Genomic DNA, 23109 nt, shown 5'->3' with positions numbered 1-23109 from the left:
AATAAATGATCACAAAATCCTTTACATTGAACTGTTATAAATAAATGTCATTTTTTCATGAATCGCCTAAAACGAATATAATCAGTTGTTTAGAACACTTAAAACATGTTAAAATAACGTTTTTATCCGATAGTCATTTAACACACACATGGCGTGGGGCTTCATGAGAAAAATAATAAAGAGAAATGTTTCAAAGTAACTGTTTTTGCTGGAGTACATTCGAATATATGGCCCGGGTCATAAAAAAAAGGGTCTTATGCTTCATGCGGTCAGCATTGCTCCAGACAAGCCTACGCAGCTGCAGTCTTGTCAAGAGCTTCCCTGTCCTCAAGTTTACGTGACCTCATAAGCTTCTCTGTCCTCAAGTTTACGTGGCCTCATAAGCTTCACTGTCCTCAAGTTTACGTGGCTATAAGCATCTTGTTAAGAGCTTACTTGTCCTCAAGTTTACGTGGCCCCATAAGCGTACGCTGGCCGCATATGGCATAAGACCCCTTTCCGTATAACTTGATTCACGTATATGTACGAAAGCAATAAAACATGATAATCGTGGACACCTATTGGCAATTTAAACTCAATTGAGTAAAAAAAACAACTAAATACATATTGAATTAACACGGTGTGATGCCAATGGCGTTACACGTGGAACACTGTTCGTAGAATATCTGAAAAATAACGTAAGAAACAGCTTACTTTCAGGACATGTATAATATTATCTACATGTACACAACGTTTCACCAGTCATCTCGTTCTTTTGTTTATGTTCAATGCATAAATGTAATGTTCGGCGTTTTAAATTTATTGAATGAGACGAAAATTACGCTCCCTTCAGTATGTGTTTGCCACTAAGGGGCACAGCAGAAGCACGAGGATATTCGTGCATGAGTGAACAGTGGTCAGTTTTGTCATTCAGCCTTGGGACCTCGCATGGTGTACATGTTTATTTTATACAAATCAAATCAAATCAATATTTATTTATTGTCGGTATGATAAACAAACATTATAACATAAGCTATGAACAGCTTTTGACCGACGTGTTTATACAGTAATTTGTGAATATTTCATATTATTGAAATAATACATGACATTGAATAGTTGATACATGTATCGAAATAAATAGACATATGATTATACTACATGTATATGATGACTGAGGAAAGATTGTATTATCATGCGCGCTATTATGTGATGTATATTTTATGATGGTGGTTAGGATGTTAGGTTTAATAATAAACGGACAGCCGGTATGCGAGTCCCAACGGCTAGACCTACCCCCCCCACACAAAAAAAGAGAAAACAACAGAGATGTGTTTGTTTGTTTTAAAGCAAAGAAGGGATTTAAGGGGAAATTCAGTGACTGCTTTGCCAATTTCATGATTTTATGAACATCGTTCTTCAATGCACGTACTTTATTTAGTTCAATGCAAGCGTTTACTGACGGATTATTGGTATCAGTGCTGTATACTAGTATCAGATAACGTAAAGAAACGTGTTTAATCCATTTATGCCTAGCGTCTAGAAAAAAAGGCCTTGGCAAACAGCGAAGACCCAGATGAGACGCCGCATGGTGCGGCGTCTCATCTGGGTCTACGCTGTTTGCTAAAAGGAATTTCTGTAATAAATATTCTAAATATAGAAATAAATAAACTGGAAATCCCTAATTTTGGAAATAAATTGATCCAATTTATAAAGATGGGAGGGTCCACTGTGCATAAATGGGTTAATGACACAAAGGTATATGAGCCCGCTCTTACCTCGTATGGAGGACAGTGTCCCACATATGTTTTCCCGGCCAAGTCACACAGAATGAACTTGTTCTGAGCCCCTGGGTACGGGAATTTCAGCTGATTGTGCAGTTTGTTCAACTGGGTACAGGGGCTGGTGAATGACCAGGATTCTGAAACAAGTAAGGTTTGGTTTAAGTTTCCTTTGTTTATGATAGATAGTGCGTAAAGAATTGTTTTAAAGGTTTAAACTATTGGTAACTCACACAAAACGTTTTTTTCTGTAATAAATGTTCTCCTATTTATCGTGCACTTGTTAACTTTACTCATTGATGCATTACGTCTGTTTAATAACAGTATGTTTAGAAACGATTATATGATAATTGCCATTTATTATAAACATATCGTTTAATTATTTAAAAGTTCTTTGTTGTTGTTTTTTATTTAACGCAAACTGAACCAATAAAAAGCTCTTGCATTAAGACGTATGTACATTGGTTACTGTTATCCTTACCCGTGCAATTGAAAAGTCCTTCTTTGCATGCTATAGGAGTTTGTCCTTCAAAACAGCTCACATGTTCAACTTTAAAGAGAAAAACAATTTACTATTGTATTGCTATATGATACGCACATCACTATGTATCGATTAATGCTAACATATACACATACATAAACAATCTATGTAAACGAATCGTTCTATTGTATATATATATATATATATATATATATATATATATATATATATATATATATGTATATATATATATATATATATATATATATATATATATATATATATATATATATATATATATATATATATATATATATATATATATATATATATATATATATAGCATTAATCGATACATAGTGATGTGCGTATCATATAGTAATACAATAGTAAATTGTTCATCATTCATATTTCTAAAGCAGTACAATGTGCAGACATTATGCATTTTAACATGGATAATCAGCAAGTTGGCTATTGCAATACCGTCAGAGAAACTCAAATATGAAACCACAAATGACATGTGTACTGTAATATGACCATTAGTATGGTAAAATGACAACTGTACGATAATATGAACATTGAACGGTAATATGAACATTGTAGGGTAATATGAATATTGAACGGTAATATGAACATTGAACGGTCATATAAACATTGAACGGTAATATGAAGATTGAACGGTTGTATAAGCATTGTACGGAAATATGAACATTGAACGGTAATATGAACATTGAAAGGTAATACAAGATAAGTATTGATGCAAAGCATCAAAGGGCGTCGGGAATTTCAGTGTAAAAGGCACTCAATGAAGTTACATGTAACGATTTTTTTCTACTGTAAATATTAATATATTGGCCGATAATTTTAAACAAAGTTGAAAAAAGATACTGGTATAACCATTATCTATGGTTTTGTGTTATAACTCATAAATAACCATTATCTATGATGTTGTGTTATAACCCCCAAATTTCCATTATCTATGATTTTGTGTTGTAACCCCCAAATATTTCATAGTTCATTTTATTTACATTGGTTTCCTTTTTTTACTGGCATCCGTGTGCAGTTTTCATAAATGGAACAGAACTGTGTAGGTTTTAAAAAATCTGCTTCATCTTGTAAGCGTAATTTCATATTTTTCTCAACTTCAAGGGAAGATGATTCTGAACTTATTCTTACGTTGCTCATTTACGATAGGGGTAGAGTACTCATTGATATGAAAACACTGTAAAAGTTTTAATGTGTCTACGACCCCCCCCCCCTCCCCAACCCTCTCACACATATATTTCATGGGCATAATAAAAACAAAAAGTGGTTACAATAAAACAGCATATTTATTTAAACCAAAATGTCTACATCAAAACAAAAAATTAACATAGAACACAAATAAAATAATTTGATTCTACTGGGGCTCGAACCTTGGGCCTCTCACATGATGTGAAGCGAGCGTGTAACCACTACACTACGGAACCACTTGAAAAATCACCTTCTAACTAAGATATTAATATTAATAAGTGACTGTAGTGTAACGGTTATCAATAAAGCAATACACCGTGTAATCGCTGTCGTCTTGTAAAATTGAAGAAAATACGCGTTAATCAAAATTCGAACAGCAAAAGTCTGCGCTATTGTTAGAAAAACCACAAAATAAATATATTTTGATTATGTTTTGTTTTTATTAAAAAAAAACAAAGAAAGTTTCACCGGTTCGCGTATTTGCCCAGTCCCTGTGATCTTTTATTATTGCCCAGTCCTTGTGATCAGTTATTTATTAAAAGAATTAGCTTTGCATTATTGGCAATAAATGTTGTAGTAAATGTAATAGGCACAAATGCAGTACTTATTTACACTAGTTTACACAAAAAATCACCACTATGCAAGATATTCTGACAACAAAAATATATACATTGATCCGTAAAATAACTTCTCCTCCCATAAGCGAAAAAAAACGTATTGCATACTAGTCTCCGCACTTCAGTGCGTCGCTAATGAACATTAAACGGTAATATTAACATTGAACGTTAAAATGAACATTGGATGGTAATATGAACATTGCACGGTAATATGAACATTGCACGGTAATATGAACATTGCACGGTAATATGAACATTGAACGGTAATAAAAACATTGAACGGTAATGTGAACATTGAACGGTAATGTGAACATCGTACGGTAATTTTATCATTGTTCTAAACGGAAATATGACCATTGTACGGTACTATAAACATTCTACGAAACGGTATGGCCATTGTACCATAATGTGAACGTTGATCGGTGAACATTTTACGGCAATGTGAACATTGAACGGTAATATGAACATTGAACGGTAATGTGAATATGGTACGGTAATATGAACATTGGTCGGAAATATGACAATTGTACGGTTATATGGCCATTACACGGTCATGTGAACATGATACGGTAATATGACAATGATGTGAAGCAAAGAATCTATCCCGTTGTTCATGTAAATAGTGTGGGAAAAGGATCTGTGTACTTACTAGGAATTGTTGCTTCTGGATCTAAAAGGAAAATACATGTGCCCGTTTAAACATTGCAAACAAGATTACTGAACATTTCCTTTTCAGACTCAGGTTTTTAAATACTGTAAAACCATTGAATAATGAAAAGATTTAACTGAAATGTGTAGTAATTGTTCGATTTGACATGGTGTGTGTGTGTGTGTGTGTGTGTGTGTGTGTGTGTGTGTGTGTGTGTGTGTGTGTGTGTGTGTGTGTGTGTGTGTGTGTGTGTGTGTGTGTGTGTGTGTGTGTGTGTGTGTGTGTGTGTGTGTGTGTGTGTGTGTGTGTGTGTGTGTGTGTGTGTGTGTGTGTGTGTGTGTGTGTGTGTGTGTGTGTGTGTGTGTGTGTGTGTGTGTGTGTGTGTGTGTGTGTGTGTGTGTGTGTGTGTGTGTGTGTGTGTGTGTGTGTGTGTGTGTGTGTGTGTGTGTGTGTGTGTGTGTGTGTGTGTGTGTGTGTGTGTGTGTGTGTGTGTGTGTGTGTGTGTGTGTGTGTGTGTGTGTGTGTGTGTGTGTGTGTGTGTGTGTGTGTGTGTGTTACTTACTGACAGTAAAACGCCAGAAGAACGGATCCAGCACAGGCTTTGACTCAGCACCGCAGTATTCTGTGCCCTGCACTAGACCTATGTGAAGATATATTGAGTTAATTATTGTAACTCACATATATGTTGCGATTGAACATCATGATGATTTTCTACCTAAACTATCAGTTACTCTGACCCAACCTTAACCACATTCTATATAATCTCAGATCTTTATAGAAGTTTACTCTGTATAAAGTTCATCGAGCCTATTTATAATGAGAAACACTGTCTCATTTTAGAAACATTAGTATCGACCGTGTTCATATAAGACAATTATATCCAAATATTTAGATAATATTTAAATATTAATTTAGTATTAAGCTGCATTAAACACTTCGCAAGACACATCCGATGCGGACGAAAACCCAGAGGCATTTTTGTGTTAGCGGCACACTGGTTAACCATGCTCAAGTGCGCTCGGTTATTTAACATTTCTTCCTGGACGGATTTAAAAAGCTGCGGACATTACCTATTTCTTAAACTCTTACATTCGGCATTTTACATTCAAGATTGACCTTTGGATGAAGGGCGCGGCTAAAGTTTACATAACGCTTAACATTTGTGCATAGTAATCCTTTAATGCCTGATAAAGGTATTGTCTCCTCATGAAGCCAAACACACAAACAGGTAGAGCGTTGTACGGTTCCCATTAACCCATTTATGTCTAGTGGACTCTCCCATCCTTCAAAATTGGATCAATCTATTTTCAAAATTAGGGATGTCTAGTATATTTATATCTACGTTTAGAATATTTTTTTACAGAAATTCCTTTAAGCAAACAGCGTAGATCATGATGAGACGCCGCATCATGCGGCCTCTCACCTGGGTCTACGCTGTTTGCCGAGTCATTTTTTCTAGACGCTAGGCATAAATGGGTTAATAACGGTGTTTTTTTAGGCAAATAATAGAACGCCATCTGGTGTTGCGCACCAAAGTTGGGTTTTCGCCAAAAATACACAACAAAAACGATTGATGTCGGGGCATTGATTAAAATGGAAAAAATACAACAATATGCAACCGACATTAAGTACAAAGCACTGGATGTTTCACGCATAAGAAAACGCATATGAATATAGTATTATCGTTACTAAATACATAATCCATTAAAGGGATCTTTTCACGCTTTGGTAAATTGACAAAATTGAAAAAAGTTGTTTCAGAATCGTAAGTTTTCGTTTTAGTTATGATATTTGTGAAGAAACAGTAATACTGAACATTAACCATGCTCTAATATAGCCATTATATGCATCTTGACGATTTTAAAACCTAAAAATTATAAAGCGTTGCAACGCGAAACGATTGAATACTTTGGAGAGTTCTGTTTTTGTCGTTAAAGTTTGTGAAACTACGAAGATTGCTTATATAAGGTATAAAATACGTCATGATTGTGTAATCGGCGGAATAGCTCAGTAGGCTAAAGCGTTTTTACTTCAGGACTCTGGCAGGACTCCAGGGGTCACTGGTTCGAAACCTGCTCCGGGCAATGTTCTTTTCCTTTTTTTAAATTTTTTCTTGATTTTTTACTGGAGCTTTTACGATCCAATGTTTACATTTATCAATATAAAGCATTTAATGAATAAGTTAAAAAAATGCCAAAATCTGTGAAAAGGCCCCTTTAAAATGTGTGTTTGGATTGTGTAATTTGTCCTTGGTTATTAATCACTTGTTAAATATTATTCCCATAGACCTATGCGTATTTTTTTTATTTTACATGAATTAATTACTACAATGTCCTACACATGGTTGATGTGGATGGTTTGTATTCACGTAAAATTTACGAACCTTTATTGCATTTACTTGCCTCCAATTCATTAGTTATAACTTACCTTGTCCGAATAGAAAATAATACCCTTGGCCGGGTAGAAGTGATGATGACGTTGTGAAGTGAATGCGCGTGCGGTTGTTAAGGTAGGTGTATGTCACGCCAGGTGACGTCAGAACATTGATTGCCTCAACTAAGGTCCCATTGGATAAGTAAAGGTAGATGTATGCAGACCGGGCGGCGGGCTTATCCTTGAGTTGACATTTGTTTGTATTAATATAGGTTAAATCATACATTTAAATCATTTATTATTTAAACTGTACTATAGAGAACAATACAATAATTGATGCCACTTAGAGTTCCCTTGCGATTACATCTTAAAAGACTCGTTTTTGGGACATCATTTATTACGATGTGTTTATAATTGTGAATTATATTCAAATTAAACGTGTAAGTAACATGAAAGAAATTATCATGTAATACATGCATTTGTTAATTTTATGTAGTAAAAACACGCAATATTTACAGAAGTGCCAGAAGTCATGTTTTCGTCCCAATTGTATTTATTTTAGTATACGGATTTTGTTAACGAAATTCAATACTTACTGGTCTGTTAAATTCCACAGACCAAACGGTCTGCGTCTTTGTAACTTGTGTTATTGCAGGCATCTGTGAACCGCGTATAATTTCGGCGGCTGGAACTGGAACCGATGTTAGTCATGTTAATATAATTTTGAATATACTTTCCACCAAACAGATTGCCTTTGACTTTGATAAGTTTCTTTTCGCAGTATATCGGTATATTGTGTTGATATTAATATATATACTGTAAAACATAGGTACATAAATTAAAACAAAACAAAACATTACAAAGTAAAACAGTGTCCTCATATATAAGAAATTGTAAAGCTTTACCATGAAATACTGAATATATTGTTCCCATTAAAAAACACGTTATATATGTACCTCCAGCAAGCAGAGTTATGCACCTTTGGTCACTGGACAACCTGAAGGTAAGGGTACGAGAACATTATTAACATTCAATTGGCATTTTAAAACTACATATATGCTGTTTTCAAACTTGGTAGCAATTATTGAGCATCCCCCACAACCACCAAACAATTCTTATAATAGTGCAACACATACACGGAAAATCTAACAACGTGCCAAAAAAGCTTGCAAATCCGTTTCGGCTAGTATGCGCAACAATAACTCAGCCACAATTGTATGTCGGTAAAACATAATCACCTCGTGATAAACAATACGTGACTCGGTTCATGTGAATCGCGCAGTCTGGTCGGGAGCTACGTTGTCCGCTATAGAGTCGCGGGTAGCTACAGACCAGACTGAATGAGAGAATTCAGAAAATGTATGAAACAGATAATACCAATAAAGTAGAAAATGTCGTCACATATAAACCTTTTTAAACGTGCATTAATAGCAATTTGATATAATAGCATTTAGTTTTTCGTGACTACCCGTTGTCGTCCACGGCGGTGAAACAGAACACGTTGTTGATGGAGTTGGATGAGTTCGGATTCCACTGGACACTGATATGCCAGTGTCCGGTCTGGTTTGACCGCTGGAGACTAGACTTGACCAGTCCGATCGGGGACACCGTATTCACTTCCGATATGCTACATATACAATATAATTGATCAAATCTACGTTAATAATAAATTGTATAATATTAGGGCAATAAGCAAAAAAAGTCATGTGCGTTTAACAGTAGTGTTCACTTCAAAAATGATAGGACGCTTATGTTAATGGAAAGCATGTCTCGGTATGTTGCTTATTTGAACGATGTGTTTGATTTGAAATTTTGAAATACAGAGTATTTGAAATATTGAGATAAATGTCAGTACGGTGTTTTCTTTCTAAATGTTAAATACGTATTCATCTAAGTATGAAAATCTTGAAATGCGTGCAAATCGGCATGATTTCTAAAATTTCGATCCACGTTAATACAAAACAAGCGGTCATTGCATATATTAATCGAACATATAGTTTTTAGCCAAAGAACATGATAAATATTGAAGAACTATAGTTATATGGTCTTTTCAGAACGTCGAAAGTCCTTGAATCTTTAAATCATACTAAGAGGAATCATCTAAATAAATAAGCCACGCTCTGTGAAAAGGGGGTTTAATGCATGTGTCGTCCCATATTAGCCTGTCAGTCCGCACAGGCTAATCAATGACGACACTTTCGTCGTTGGATTTGTATTAAGAAGAGACTATCTTTAAACGAAAAATACAATAAAAGCGGAAAGTGTCGTCCCTGTTTAGCCTGTTCGGACTGCACAGCCTAATATGGAACGACATATTACGCACATGCATTAAACCCGCTTTTCACAGAGCACGGCTCAAATGTTTAGAGATATGTTTAAAAAAAATACTTCCGAAAAGTATATTTGAATACGCTAAAAAAATAAGCTATAATTATAGTTGTACTATATCATATATCATAATATATACTTAAAAGTAATTCAATATCAGGCAATTAAGTTAATTCAATATTTTTGGAGTTCTTTCGTGGATAAGAAACGTAAACAACGAGCTATAACTTAGGGAGTAATGTCTAGAAAAACAGTTTTGAGTGAGCTCTAGTTCTATAACAAACTCTGCATTGCGCAGTCTTATCTGGAGTGAGACATTATAGCGGAAAGAGAATTCCTCAGTTACGAAAGCCGCATATGGCACAAGTCTCATTCACACGACGCTGCTATCATCTTGAATGAATTTTGAATTGACCTTAACTCAATGATAAAAGAACTTGAATATTTTAGTTACAACATGTTCTTTATTTAAAGCGGATTATTATTCAAATCGACCTTCTTTAAGTTCCTTAACTGACATATATTTATGTAAGACAAAAAAATCTTTGGGAAATCAAGCCCTTGAACGCGATTACTGGTTGGTGCTTTATAAAAGTTTGCGTTTACATATGATTGTATTATCTCAAAATTGCAATAAAGTTGCAGATTTCAAACTCTCTTTAAGATAAAAGTTGTCTCAAGAGGATGAAAAATATCCTACCTGCTGTTGGACCCACTTTGAATGTAGATATCGGACAAGAAATCAGTATCCGTCATGACCCCGATGCACGCCTTATCGGGAAGGGTGAAATTTACGAACTTAGGGCGCTCATTGTTGCAACTTGCGTTCAGTTTTTCCACGGACACTAGAAACTGTAGAGGAATGCTACTCAAGGGGCTGTTTGAAGTGGTGTTTGCAAAATCTTCTATCTGTATGGCGACCGGGTACCAGCCCAGCTGATAATTTGCCGCGTATGTTATGCTGCAGTTCTGCTTGAAAAAGCAAGACATATGTTGCAAGTTACCCATTGTCACACTGTTTATGCATATTACACAAAGGGGCTTTCGAATTGATTTCTACACAATAAAAATAAAATCACAATTCATACCTTAACGTTAACGTCGCGTTGTCACACATACTCGAAGCGCTACATTTACACGCTGTTTAAGAAGGGAGGAAAAGCGTATATATACCGCTTCCCCCGTACCCTTAATTTTCCATGGATCGACATTTGTTCAAACACAAGTCATAAGTTTTACGTTAAAATCTTCTTTTCTTTAAGCAACGTTTCCCTTCGTTACAAATACAATAATAAATGAAAGAGGAATGTCGTCTGTCGGGAAAACACGTGCTTCTTAAATAAACAATCAACCGACAAGTTTTTTACTCATACACAAGAAACTGAAAACGTATATCGTACGGACGAATACAGACATATAATTTACTAGTAAATGTGTATCTGTTTCAATAATCAGAGTTTGAACGGTTGGTAAAGATAACAAATCCGCCAACTTAACAAACGCCCCCCCCCCCCCTCCTGAACACAAAAAAACGCGCCTGGAATCCTATTTGTCTTGATAAATTATGATTTAAAAAATACTAAATGATGTGACACATACATTTCGTGATAATAACATAATACTATTGAATAATTACATGGTGTAAAACAGCGTTCGGGAATGACCTGTACACCCCCGCACTCTCCTCCTGAGTCGCCCATCTACAGCGGACTATGTCGTTGTCTTCGTCCCCCACCGGTATACTGAAAACACATCGGGGATTAATTGACTTTTAAACATATTTAATTGAGCTCGATTGCATCGAAAGCATAAGACTTATTGAAATGCTCTCGAGTCCGTTTCCTGGTACTAAGAACCAGTACTTGGTGTCTTTAAGGAAAATCGAAAAACACTCCCAAAATGGGGATCGAACCTGTGACCTCCCGGTCGCTAGGCGGACACATATCCACTAAACCACGACGACCTTATTACTTGACTTAATTGCCATATTGCCACTTTGCGCCGGACGCCGCTTTCTTCAATAATATCAGCAAATAATGCGATTAATGGTCATTTATTTTTATCAAATCATCAACATTTACTTGTCCAAAATCAAAATAACAGAGCGCATTATTAAACGTAAACCTGCAATAGGTGTCGGGCAAATAAACTTCATTTCTTCAATAGGATCTTTTACCCGTTAAAATTCGAAGGGCGCATTTTGTTGGACTGTATCTTTAATATAAAGGGAGAACGCCTATTCAAGCAGTAAAAAAGCTTCGACACTTTAACCTGACACTGACTTTTATGAATGTAGGTTTTAGATAAATTAATTAACACTGTAACCATATGAATGATGATTGAAAGTAATGAGGGTAGTTTAAGAATTGCAATTAGTAGAGTTGAAGTTGCGATGGACAGAGTGAATCATAATGATCCAACACTTACTTAATGGTATGGTTACAACCATACTGAACTCGGATAATGGGCGGGAAATCGACGCGTGGTGACGCGTTCATCCTCCCGGTGTCCGAACGCACCCTGGTATCCATGGTAATTTGCAATTTCCAATGGGAGTCACCGCCGTAGACCAAAGATCCAATCCAACAGCAACCAGTGAATCTACAAATATGTATTGAATTCTTGTGTACAAGGCATACGCATGTTGTACTTGCTAATAAATAAGAATCAATTCCGAGACATTAAATATGAAGAAGGCGTCAAAGTGCTAGCATGAACGTTAATGTAAAAACATGCAGAACATAATCAGTAATAGTAACTTAAGTAAAATTACGGGCGCATGAACATCCTTTTGATATACAATCAGCGATTAGTTGAAAGGCATAGGCTCAATGCGGAGTAATTCATCTTAAATATATTGTGAATGAAATGTGTATTCCATCCACTCATTTCGTCGTATATGTTCAACCAGCTCCATCTTAACATTCAAATACGACTATTGACTTACTGAAGAGTGTAGGACGTTTTTCTACTTGATATGTTGAGAGGGAAATCGATGTGACCGCGACCGCTTTGCCAATCCTCCAGTAGGCTGTAGTCAGTACAGACGTACGCAAAGGCGTCCGAGAACAGAGGGCGATAGCCGTCATAATACATGCTTGAATAAAATAAAAACAGCACTGTAGTACCGAATTTTACTGGAAACCCAAGATATGTGCTGTCAAAATTATATATATATATTCTTGATATTATTATTTATAAAGTTTATTTATTTTCTATCTTTTTCTTGGAGGGGCGAGGGTCGAAAGGTGTGAAAAGGGGCGGATCCGTTCATGATTTGAATGATCATTGCCTTAAATGAAGAATTCGTCGAATGCGCACCTGGGTACTTCCGCGAGCTGACCCTCTGACGAGCTATTAATGCGGTCCGAGATCACGGTCTCGTTACACATCGGAGTCTGGGAGGTCCGCCGCCACGACTCCCGATAATCGATATCGATCTGCAAGCAAGTGAGTGAACGTGTAGGGGCGTTAGGTTGTCGGATAATCAAAGAAATTGGGGAAAAAAATTTACTTAAATATTGCCCCTTATTTGGCCAAACAAACATCTTCGTGTATGTGCGCTCATGCGCGTGTACGTTGTATATACCGGCAGAAAAATCGAGTTCAGTCACCAGCCGAAAGACGATCTACCGAAATTGGAATTTTAGAGAGAAAAATGCACATTGCTTAATTCAGCGTTCTATTGTTCAGAAAAAATGCAATTATTTTACATTTTACCCCTGTGCCATTATGAAAAACACTCACCGTATCACCACTCTTGCTTTGCTTCCAGAAAATACTCCCTCCCCTGAAATGCGAGGCGTCACAGCCCAACACACCGATCAATATAACCACAATAGTGGCTTTAATACGTTGCTCCATTTTCAGCGTACTCGATTTTAAATTGATAGTCTAACGTTGACCATTTATATATGTTCAATGCAATGCTCGAAATTGCTTCACTGTTTTTACTATAAATATCTACGAATACGTACGGCGTTAGTTACGGAATACCGTTAGAACCATCGTGGTTACACATTAAAATCCATAGGGCGACAATCCGATAGTGCGATAGTACGATGGCGACAATGCGATAGTGCGATTGCGACAACGCGATAGCACGATGGCGACAATGCGATAGTACGATGGCGACAGTGCGACAATACGATGGCGACAGTGCGATAGTACGATGGCGACAATGCGATAATACGATGACGACAGTGCGACAATGGGATGGCGACCGTGCGATAGTACGATGGCGACAATGCGATGGCGACAGTACGATATGACTAACGCATTGTCGCCATCGTACTATCGCGTTGTCGCATTGTCGTCATCGTACTATCATATTGTCGCACTATCGCATTAACGCTCTCTGGATTTTAATGTGTAACCACGATGGCTTTAACGGTATTCCGTAGTTAGGAGCTATTTTAAAGGTGTATTTACGTGTAGTACATGTTTTACTTTTATGATAGAGATTGCTACGATGAAGCCCACTAAACGTACGTTGAGCAGCGCGTTACCTTTAATTGTAATAAACATGCATTACTTGTATATGTTTAATATTTTTATTTCGTGTTATTAAATATGTCGTTGGAGTGCTCAATCTCGCAAGCAGTATTTAATCACACATGTAATCTTACGTACAGTATAGAAATGTTTAGTTTCCAAATCCATTAATACATTTGTTTAAATTGAGCGGTTCAAATAAACTTATAAAAATAGCTATAACATAAACTCTAGAACTGAACATACTCTTTAGAACCGAAAATATTTTTGCATTTCATTAAATAAAAAGAATGCAATACGCGTTCATATCATGCAATAATTATTTATATTGCCTTTATATTAGAGATATATCAATTATAATGCTGAAGAAGGGCTAAAATCGAACTTATCTTTAATTTCTTAGTGAGGTGAGCTAACAAGTGCCTGTCATTGGTATACAACTTGAATTTTTTGTCAATTACACAATCTTAAGTGGCACAACTGTATTGATAACAAATAGACGTAAATATCATAGCAAATTTCATGGAGCTTATATAAACCTTTATTGAATCATTGTGTACCGGTATATTATATACTAGCATATATATACGAAGGAGATGCATTGAATTACATGTAATGAACTTTTTATAACGTTAGCGTTGTTTTTACCCGATGCTTTTTTACATGCATTAAAGCGGCCTTTTCACGTTTTGGTAAATTAACAAAATAAAAAAAAATGTTTCCGATGCGCAAGTGTTCGTTATATTTAGGCTATTTGTGAGGAAATAGTAATACTGAACATTTACCAATCTCTAAAATATCCGTTATATGCATCTTTTGACGATTTAAAAACCTTAAAATTATAAAGCGTTGCAACGATAAAAGATTGAATAATTTGGAGAGTTCTGTTGTTGTCGTTATATTTTGGGATAATACGAGGATTGCTTATATTAAGTATAAAATCACCCATTGTATGAGTACGATTGGTCTAAGCGATAGACTTTTAATATATGGGTCAGTGGTTGGAGCTCAGTTGATGGTTACTTTTTTTTTATTAACTTTTATTCTTCTTTTTTTGACTGGAGATTTTTAGATCCAATGTGTACATTTATCAATATAAAGCATTTAATGACAAACTTCAATACATGTCAAAGTCTTGAAAAGGCCCCTGACATAGGCACAGATCGAATTAAATATCTTTAAAGTTCATTAAAATTGTTTTTATGTATTAACTCACAGTTAATAATTTTCTATATCAGACGTGTTTAAGCATTAAATTAAGTTATTGGTATTATTGCTACCTTCTATCGTATTCGACATCTCCAAGATATGCTAAAAATGTTGTTTGACATCTTTATGCATGCAAAATATTGAGTAGGAAAAGTCGAAAATGTATTCACGTTATTTTCTTCATTTGAGTACTGTAGTGTTTCCTCTACATAATACTTTATTACCATTAAAGGAACACAATTTAAGAAACAAACACCAGCTAGTTCTACTCGTTTTATTCGCAACCTTACTCGTCAAGCATATATTCTTTAATTTCTCCGATATCGAAGATTCGAACATCATAACTATACAATAATCACAAAGCATGTCCAACATAGGAAGAGTGGCATAATTTACAAAATATATAATCATGAATAAATACAAACACACACACACACACACACACACGCACGCACGTACGCACGCGCGCGCGCGCGCACGCACGCACGCACGCACGCACGCACGCACGCACACACTCACACACAATTCTTAATATTATTTCAGCTGTTGTTATACATGTATCTATAATATCACATACCAAAGTCGAAAGCGAAAGTTGGTGTAATATTTGTAAACATATAAAGTATTCAATAACCACACTATTTAGCTATTATCGATAACTTAATTTACTTTACCTTAAAGGGGCCTTTTCACAGATTTTGGCATTTTTTAACTTATTCATTAAATGCTTTATATCGATAAATGTAAACATTGGATCGTAAAAGCTCCAGTAAAAAATCAAGAATAAAATTAAAAAAAGGAAAAGAACATTGCCCGGACCAGGTTACGAACCAGTGACCCCTGGAGTCCTGCCAGAGTCCTGAAGTAAAAACGCTTTAGCCTACTGAGCTATTCAGCCGGGTACACGTAATTGACGTATTTTATACCTTATATAAGCAATCTTCGTAGTTTCAAAAAATTTAACGACAAAAACAGAACTGTCCAAATAATTCAATCGTTTCGCGTTGCAGCGCTTTATAATTTTTAGGTTTTAAAATCGTCAAAAGATGCATATAAAGGCTATATAAGACCATGGTAAATGTTCAGTATTACTGTTTCCTCACAAATATCATAACTAAAACGAAAATTTGCGAATCTGAAACAACTTTTTTCAATTTTGTCAATTTACCAAAGCGTGAAAAGATCCCTTTAAACGAAAACGAAAATTTAAGCTAAATTTAGGTTATCTATAATATACTGACAATATCATCCTGTAAGTTATTACAAAGAAACATTATAGTCGATTTGAGCGAATATAATATAAACAAGTTAAAACAGATCACATATGAATTTTAGTATAACGAAATTGCTAAAAAGGCCATGTCGGACCGTATTTGGTACAAAAACGAATATGGTACATTTGTACCATATTCGGCCGAATATGGTACAAATGTACCATACTCGGACCGAAGATGGTACAATTTTCGACCGAATATGGTACAAACATTGTACCATATTCGGTTGGAATAAGTTTTTCTATGCTCGCCAAAACGTATTTGGTACATACCAAAAAAACTCATAAAAATGAAAATGGCCTACGTATATGGTACATAAATTATGTATTTCTTAATAAATGAAATAGTCTGCCGATGTGTAAACTTTTTTTCAAACTCAAATACATTGTATTAACCTAATATTGGAAGTGACAAAAGTATCATCATCATCATCATCATCATCATCATCATCATCATCATCATCATCATCATCATCATCATCATCGTCGTCGTCGTCGTCGTCGTCGTCGTCGTAACTAGCAGTAACAGAAACAGCTAACCTAACCACACTTTACATGGATTTTGCTGGTTGTGCAACTGTTTCGCCGGCTAGCTCAGTCGGTTGCGCGTCAGATTGGCACGCAGGCGGCCTGGGTTCGATTCCCGGGCGGGCCAGATACTTTCGTGGAGATCATTAATAGCAATTTTCAAATTTTTAAAACTTTTTTTTTCGTGTATTTTCACCAAAATCCGATTTAAGAGATTTTGAGCTCTTTTAAATGAATATATCTCTCCAAAAATAAGGATGTTTGACTGGCTGCTTTAGACAGGTGTGACTGTATTCCTAAACATTACTTTGTAAAGTTGATTTGTCGTTCCGACGTCATATTGCTGAGAAGCCGACAAAGCTTTGAAGTTTCCGATTTTTTCTTTGATAACGTGCCGCTTTAAAAAGGCGGGAATTTTGCACACGAGTCTTACTCAGAAGTCAGTAACCATATTTGACTTGGCGGTCGGCAAGAAAAGTTGTGATTTTCGACTAGAAAGAATTGAAATCCAAACTTTCTTCAAACTTCAAAAGAATTCTTGACAGTAAGTACTGTACATAATTTTAATTTTCAGTTGTCTTAATATGCATTGATGTTTTAACATGCATTGATTTTTATGTTTTATGCCCCCCCCCCCCCCCTCAGAGTGCATTTGCAGTTGTCCGTCCGTCTATCCAATTGTCCGTGGCATTCCTTCCGGGTGCGTAACTCCTAAACTGCTAAAATATTTAAGCTACAGTCATTTTTTCGAAAGTGTATTTTCCACCAAAATCAGATCGAGCTCCTGTAATCTGTAGATTTGAACATTTTAAATTTTATGGAGTTTATAGGTCTTTGACCTTCGAACCCTGCCTAGTCGTGACTTCTGGTGAGCGACCTAGGCCCCCAGGGCCCCTTCTTTATATCCCTTCCATCCACGTAGCATTGGTTTCTACAGACCGTTTGTCCGTTGACCGCCATAAGTTTGCCCGCTATTTTTCCCCTGAATTTGAATTCGGTTGGATTTCAATGAAACTTTACATGAAGTACTTGCTACTTTCATTGCGCATATTGCCCGGAAGTTCGGATTGTAAATTTTAGCGGAGCTATCAGACGAGTGATTTTAGCTCAGCTCATGTCGTGAGACATTCGTTTTCGACACGCGGTGTTCAATACAAGCTCTATTAACTAATGAAGTATAAATGTATAATAACTAATTATATTATTTCAGATGAAGGAAGCAATTAGGAGAAAAAGGAAGCAATTAGGGTGCTTGCCCAGGTCGAAGTACGACATTATTGTCAGATGTTTAAACGGATCGTTCGATGTCCCTGTGAAGAAACGGACACCTGAAGAGAATAATTGTTTGGCCATGATTAGAAAACGTAAGGACTTCGAGCTTGGTGACCGGGGTTCTTTATTGTATGGCGGAAAGCAAGTCCTTGTGAAAGAAGATCTTCCTAGATTTGTTGAGAAGATGTTCATGGAAAACAAAGGATGTGGAGCAAGGGTTATTTACAACAAACTGAAAGTAAATTACACGGGGTTCTCGGAACAAGCTATCCTTGAAATACTGTACAATAGCAAGTATTACCATGAGAAGTATCCGAGATTTACAAACAAGCCAAAGCCAAAGACAATTACAGAAGAGGAACCAGGCAAAAGATGGCAGATTGACATAATTAACATGAAAAATCAAAGTGTTAGCTACAAGGGGTCCACATACAGTTATATTCTACAAGTCGTGGACGTTTATTCTAGGTACGTTATGCCAAAACCCCTGAAAACGAAGAGTTCGCGTGAAGTTGCAAAGGCATTAGAGGACGTGTTGATGGTTAACCTTGCCCCTGACATCATCCAATGTGACAACGGACTGGAATTTAAAGGCCCTAGTATGAAACTTTTGTTGAACAAGTACAACATCAAAATGATCAATAGTAGGCCGTATCATCCTCAATCACAGGGCAAGTGTGAAAGGTCAAACAGTGTTATAAAGGCCAAGATTCTATTTGCAACAAAAAGTAAACGTGGATTTAACTGGGTCGAAGGGCTTCAAGATTTAGCCTATGCTATAAACACAAGTTTCAAACGAGTTCTTGGGGGTCTCACGCCCTTTGAAGCCTACTACGGAAGAAGTCATGTTTTTACCAAAGAACGTCATAGTTCTCGTGAAATAAAGAAAACCATACGGCGAGCAAATAAAAAGGCTTACAGGTCGCTGTTGAAAAACGCAACTTCCCCAAGCAAGTACAAAGTAGGAGAGACAGTATTAATTCGCTATCCCTTTCGAAAATCCAGGGTGCCAACCAAAAGATATGTTATCGAAAGCAAGGTAGAAAAAGTAAAACGAAATGGTGTTTATATCGTGTCATTTCAAGTACCGAACAAACCCGAACTTGGATTCGTAAGCAAATCGGTTGGGGTCGAAAACATGACTAGCCTAACTGTTGCGTTAGAGAAACAACGAAAAATTAAAAAACATTCATTAAAACAGAACCGCTCAGAGAAACAAAATCACAGAACTAAGTACTATCATGTTTTAACACACCATGAAAATCTGCAGTTGTTGGATGGGGTGAATATTGCCATGGACCCAAATCCGGATGGAAATTGTCAATTTGCTGCTATATCGCATCAACTTGGTAAAATTGGTATATACAAAGACGTAGATGCTTTACGTAAGGAAGCAGTCCATCACATTGTAGAAAACAGATATTTCTATGAAACTTTTGTCTATGATGAAACATTTGATGAATACGTTAAGAATATGTCTAAGAATGGGACATACGGCGACAACCTCACGCTCATTGCACTTATGAGAGAATATAATTTGCAGTGCCTGGTAGTTTCTACCCGAGGACTAGAACACTCATCAATTGTGTCAGCAGATGGAAAGTTCGATGGTGATGTTGGAACAATTGCATTGGGGTAATTCCCAGAAGGATTTGGCATGCATTACGTTAGTATCCGTATCAATCAACGCGTGTACAAGGACATAATATCACGCTTAGAACAGTCGTATGACAACGGTGACTCTGGCGACACCGCTGCGTCTGGCGACAACACTGCATCTGGCGACAACGCTGCGTCTGGCGACAACGGTGACTCTTGCGACAACGGTGACTCCGGCGACAACGGTGACTCCAGCGACAACGGTGACTCTGGCGACAACGGTGACTCCGGCGACACCGCTGCGTCTGGCGACAACACTGCATCTGGCGACAACGCTGCGTCTGGCGACAACGGTGACTCTTGCGACAACGGTGACTCCGGCGACAACGGTGACTCCAGCGACAACGGTGACTCCGGCGACAACGGTGACTCCGGCGACAACGCTGCGTCTGGCGACAACGGTGACTCCGGCGACAACGCTGCGTCTGGCGACAACACTGCATCTGGCGACAACGCTGCGTCTGGCGACAACGGTGACTTTTGCGACAACGGTGACTCCGGCGACAACGATGACTCCAGCGACAACGGTGACTCCGGCGACAACGGTGACTCCGGCGACAACGCTGCGTCTGGCGACAACGGTGACTCCGGCGACAACGGTGACTCTGGCGACAACGGTGACGTCTCTGTGTGTTCAGCCCTGAAAGAGCTTCAAGATATGATAAACAATAGGAGGGCACAGAAGCGAACGACTTTTCCATTTCTGATGTTACCACTTCACATTCAAGTTGAAATTTTTAAGTTTTGCATACAATCAAACCCGTCAATCCAGTTTGTGTTGGCGAAGGTCGGCAAACCCTTTAGAGATTTAATAAGGTCAATGAGTTTGCAAACACCTAGAATTTACATTCGGCCGGATATTGGACTAGATACTAGTAACAGAAATCCTGTTAGCGTTCGTTTCCTATTAACAAGAGCGGGCAGAAACAGCGGTCTTATTTCGGCAATAAAAGAAATCATCAAGGGGCCAAAATGGGCAAACGCATGGCTGCGTTTGCGTGTTAGTGGAATCGGTTGGTATGATATCATAGATGTCATGTACAGACATTACAGGTGAAATATACATGTATATCGGTGTTTGGAAACCTGTTATGTTATTTTTGTGATTGATGATTATGTTCTTCTACCGGAAATTTGTTGTCATTTGCTCATTTACTGGTAACTTTTTACGAAGCACATTTGGGATATTTTGGCTGCTACTAAAATGAATGTATATATGTATATTATGTCTTGTCAAAATGCTACAGTTGGATTAAAATTTAAATGCTGTTCTATGTTCTTCAATATTACTTTGAAAAATCCTGTCAGTATACCAATAAATGAAAAAAGTACAAGTTTGTTGAATCTCTTGAATGAAACAAATTATAAAATACAAAATGTAAAATGAATATGTGATGATGATGATGACAAAACATTTGTGATGATGATGATGGTAAAAAAATTGTGATGATGATGGTGGTGGTGATGATGATGACAGTGGTTATGATGATTGGGGTTTGATGATTGTGGTGATGATGATGATGATGATGATAATGATGATGATGATGATGATAACAAACGTTTTGGGATGATGATGACAGCGATGTTTATCGGACGATGATGATGGTTATAATGATGATGATAAGTTTTTAGATGATGATGACGGCGATGTTTATCGGCCGACGATGATGTTAATGATGATGATGATAACAAAATATTTGTGATGATGATGATGGCGATGTTTATTGGCCGATGATGATGATGATATTCTCATCGTCGTCATCATCATCACAACATCCTCATTATCGACCGAAAACATCGCTGTCATTATCATCACAAAAAAACTTTTGTGATCACCATTACGATCATGATAATGGATATGATGATGTTGGTTTTGATGGTGATGATGATGGTGGTGTTGGTAAAGATAACAACGATGATGATCATTGGGGTGTTGATAATTGATGTGATGATGATGATGATGATGATGATGAGATAACGATGATGATGATGATGATGATGAGATAACGATGATGATGATGATGATGATTACGATGATGAGTGTGTATCATATTCGGAACGAATGTGGTACATTTTTCATCCGAATATGGTACAAGTTTGTACCATATTCGGTCAGGCATTTTACCCCAAAACTGCAGATACGTATATGGTACAATTAGACAGTTGTACCATATTCGGCCGAATATGGTACAAACTTGTACATATTCGTTTTTGTACCAAATACGGTCCGACAAGGCCATCTTCAGTTACTGTTAATGCAAGACACACAAGATGTCTACCCATTGTCAATACGGGAAGAGCCATAAATTGCATAAATTTGCAGTGCCCGATCACTCTGTACAGTTCAACAATAAGCTTATTCCCTTTGGATTCTGTTTTTTCACAAAACCAAAGAGTATGGTTCACAATAGTATACTGTCGGTGAACTTGTAACAGATTGCACATTTACTTGCAAATTGCCCTCGACATCGCCATACTTAGGTCTTCGTTAACTTGTGATTCACAGAGAGTGACCGGTGAAGTAATATAAAGAATTATAATATATATAGATATATATATATATATATATATATATATATATATGATATATATATATATATATATATATATATATATATAGATAGTTATAATAATATATAAGATTACTATATATATATATCATATATATATATATATATATATATATATATATAATAGTTATATATATATATATATATATATATAGTTATATATATATACATGAACTGCACAATTTCCACGACGATAACGAGTACACATTACGGACCGATTATAATATTTAAAAAATGTACAATGCGGTAAGTGAATATGAAGTAAATATCATATTTTAACATAAAATATGTTTGTTAAAAAAGAAAATAGATAAAACTTCAACAGGTGGATACAGTAAACTTTCTTATAAACAAAGAAGACAATCTGATATTCTGCAATAATTAAAATTATACACTGAGAGCATGCGCTGTAACTTTACAAAACATGCCGATACATTTTCCACCAGCGTAATAATCCGGCAATAAATGTGAAAGTCGCGGATCTGATCGACAGAACAGCCGAAAGTTATTTTTATGGGCGGAACTTGTCTTCACATAAAATAGTACACAAGAAACATAATATAAATTGTATAAATCTTTAGTAAAAATCGTGTAAGAATCGAAATAATTCGTGTACTTTATTGTTTGTTGTTGAATAACCCACGACCGGAAGTTTAGATGCGTGGT

General features: G+C 36.5%; 1 protein-coding gene across 2 annotated transcripts; it reads right to left on the bottom strand.

Annotated features, from left to right (window-relative positions):
- Nucleotides 1-184: 184 nt before the first annotated feature.
- On the bottom strand, nucleotides 185-13411 carry LOC127873848 (integrin beta-like protein C). Of its 2 annotated transcripts, none has more exons than XM_052417902.1 (15): nucleotides 13186-13411; nucleotides 12760-12878; nucleotides 12386-12535; nucleotides 11866-12039; nucleotides 11075-11180; nucleotides 10139-10410; nucleotides 8579-8737; nucleotides 8067-8107; nucleotides 7707-7801; nucleotides 7165-7351; nucleotides 5300-5377; nucleotides 4738-4758; nucleotides 2239-2307; nucleotides 1755-1897; nucleotides 185-665 (listed from the first exon to the last, which is right to left on the bottom strand). In XM_052417902.1, the coding sequence occupies exons 1-15, from the start codon at nucleotides 13300-13302 to the stop codon at nucleotides 612-614; spliced, it is 1785 nt and encodes a 594-aa protein (XP_052273862.1). In that variant the 5' UTR covers nucleotides 13303-13411; the 3' UTR covers nucleotides 185-611. The 2 variants fall into 2 exon arrangements, with proteins under 2 accessions (XP_052273862.1, XP_052273871.1); XM_052417911.1 differs by having other exon boundaries at nucleotides 10139-10407.
- Nucleotides 13412-23109: the final 9698 nt, after the last annotated feature.

This window comes from Dreissena polymorpha, chromosome 1 (genome assembly GCF_020536995.1).
Source record: "Dreissena polymorpha isolate Duluth1 chromosome 1, UMN_Dpol_1.0, whole genome shotgun sequence".
Taxonomy (NCBI): Eukaryota; Metazoa; Mollusca; class Bivalvia; order Myida; family Dreissenidae; genus Dreissena; species Dreissena polymorpha.
This window is presented reverse-complemented; position numbering and strand designations above follow the sequence as displayed.

Coding starts and splice junctions, on each gene's coding strand:
- LOC127873848 (XM_052417902.1), bottom strand. CDS start 13,302: ATGGAGCAACGTATTAAAGCCACTATTGTGGTTATATTGATCGGTGTG. Junction 8,108..8,578: donor ACCGCCGTGGACGACAACGG/GTAGTCACGAAA, acceptor CCTTACCTTCAG/GTTGTCCAGTGACCAAAGGT. Junction 4,759..5,299: donor CTTCTGGCGTTTTACTGTCA/GTAAGTAACACA, acceptor TTTTCCTTTTAG/ATCCAGAAGCAACAATTCCT.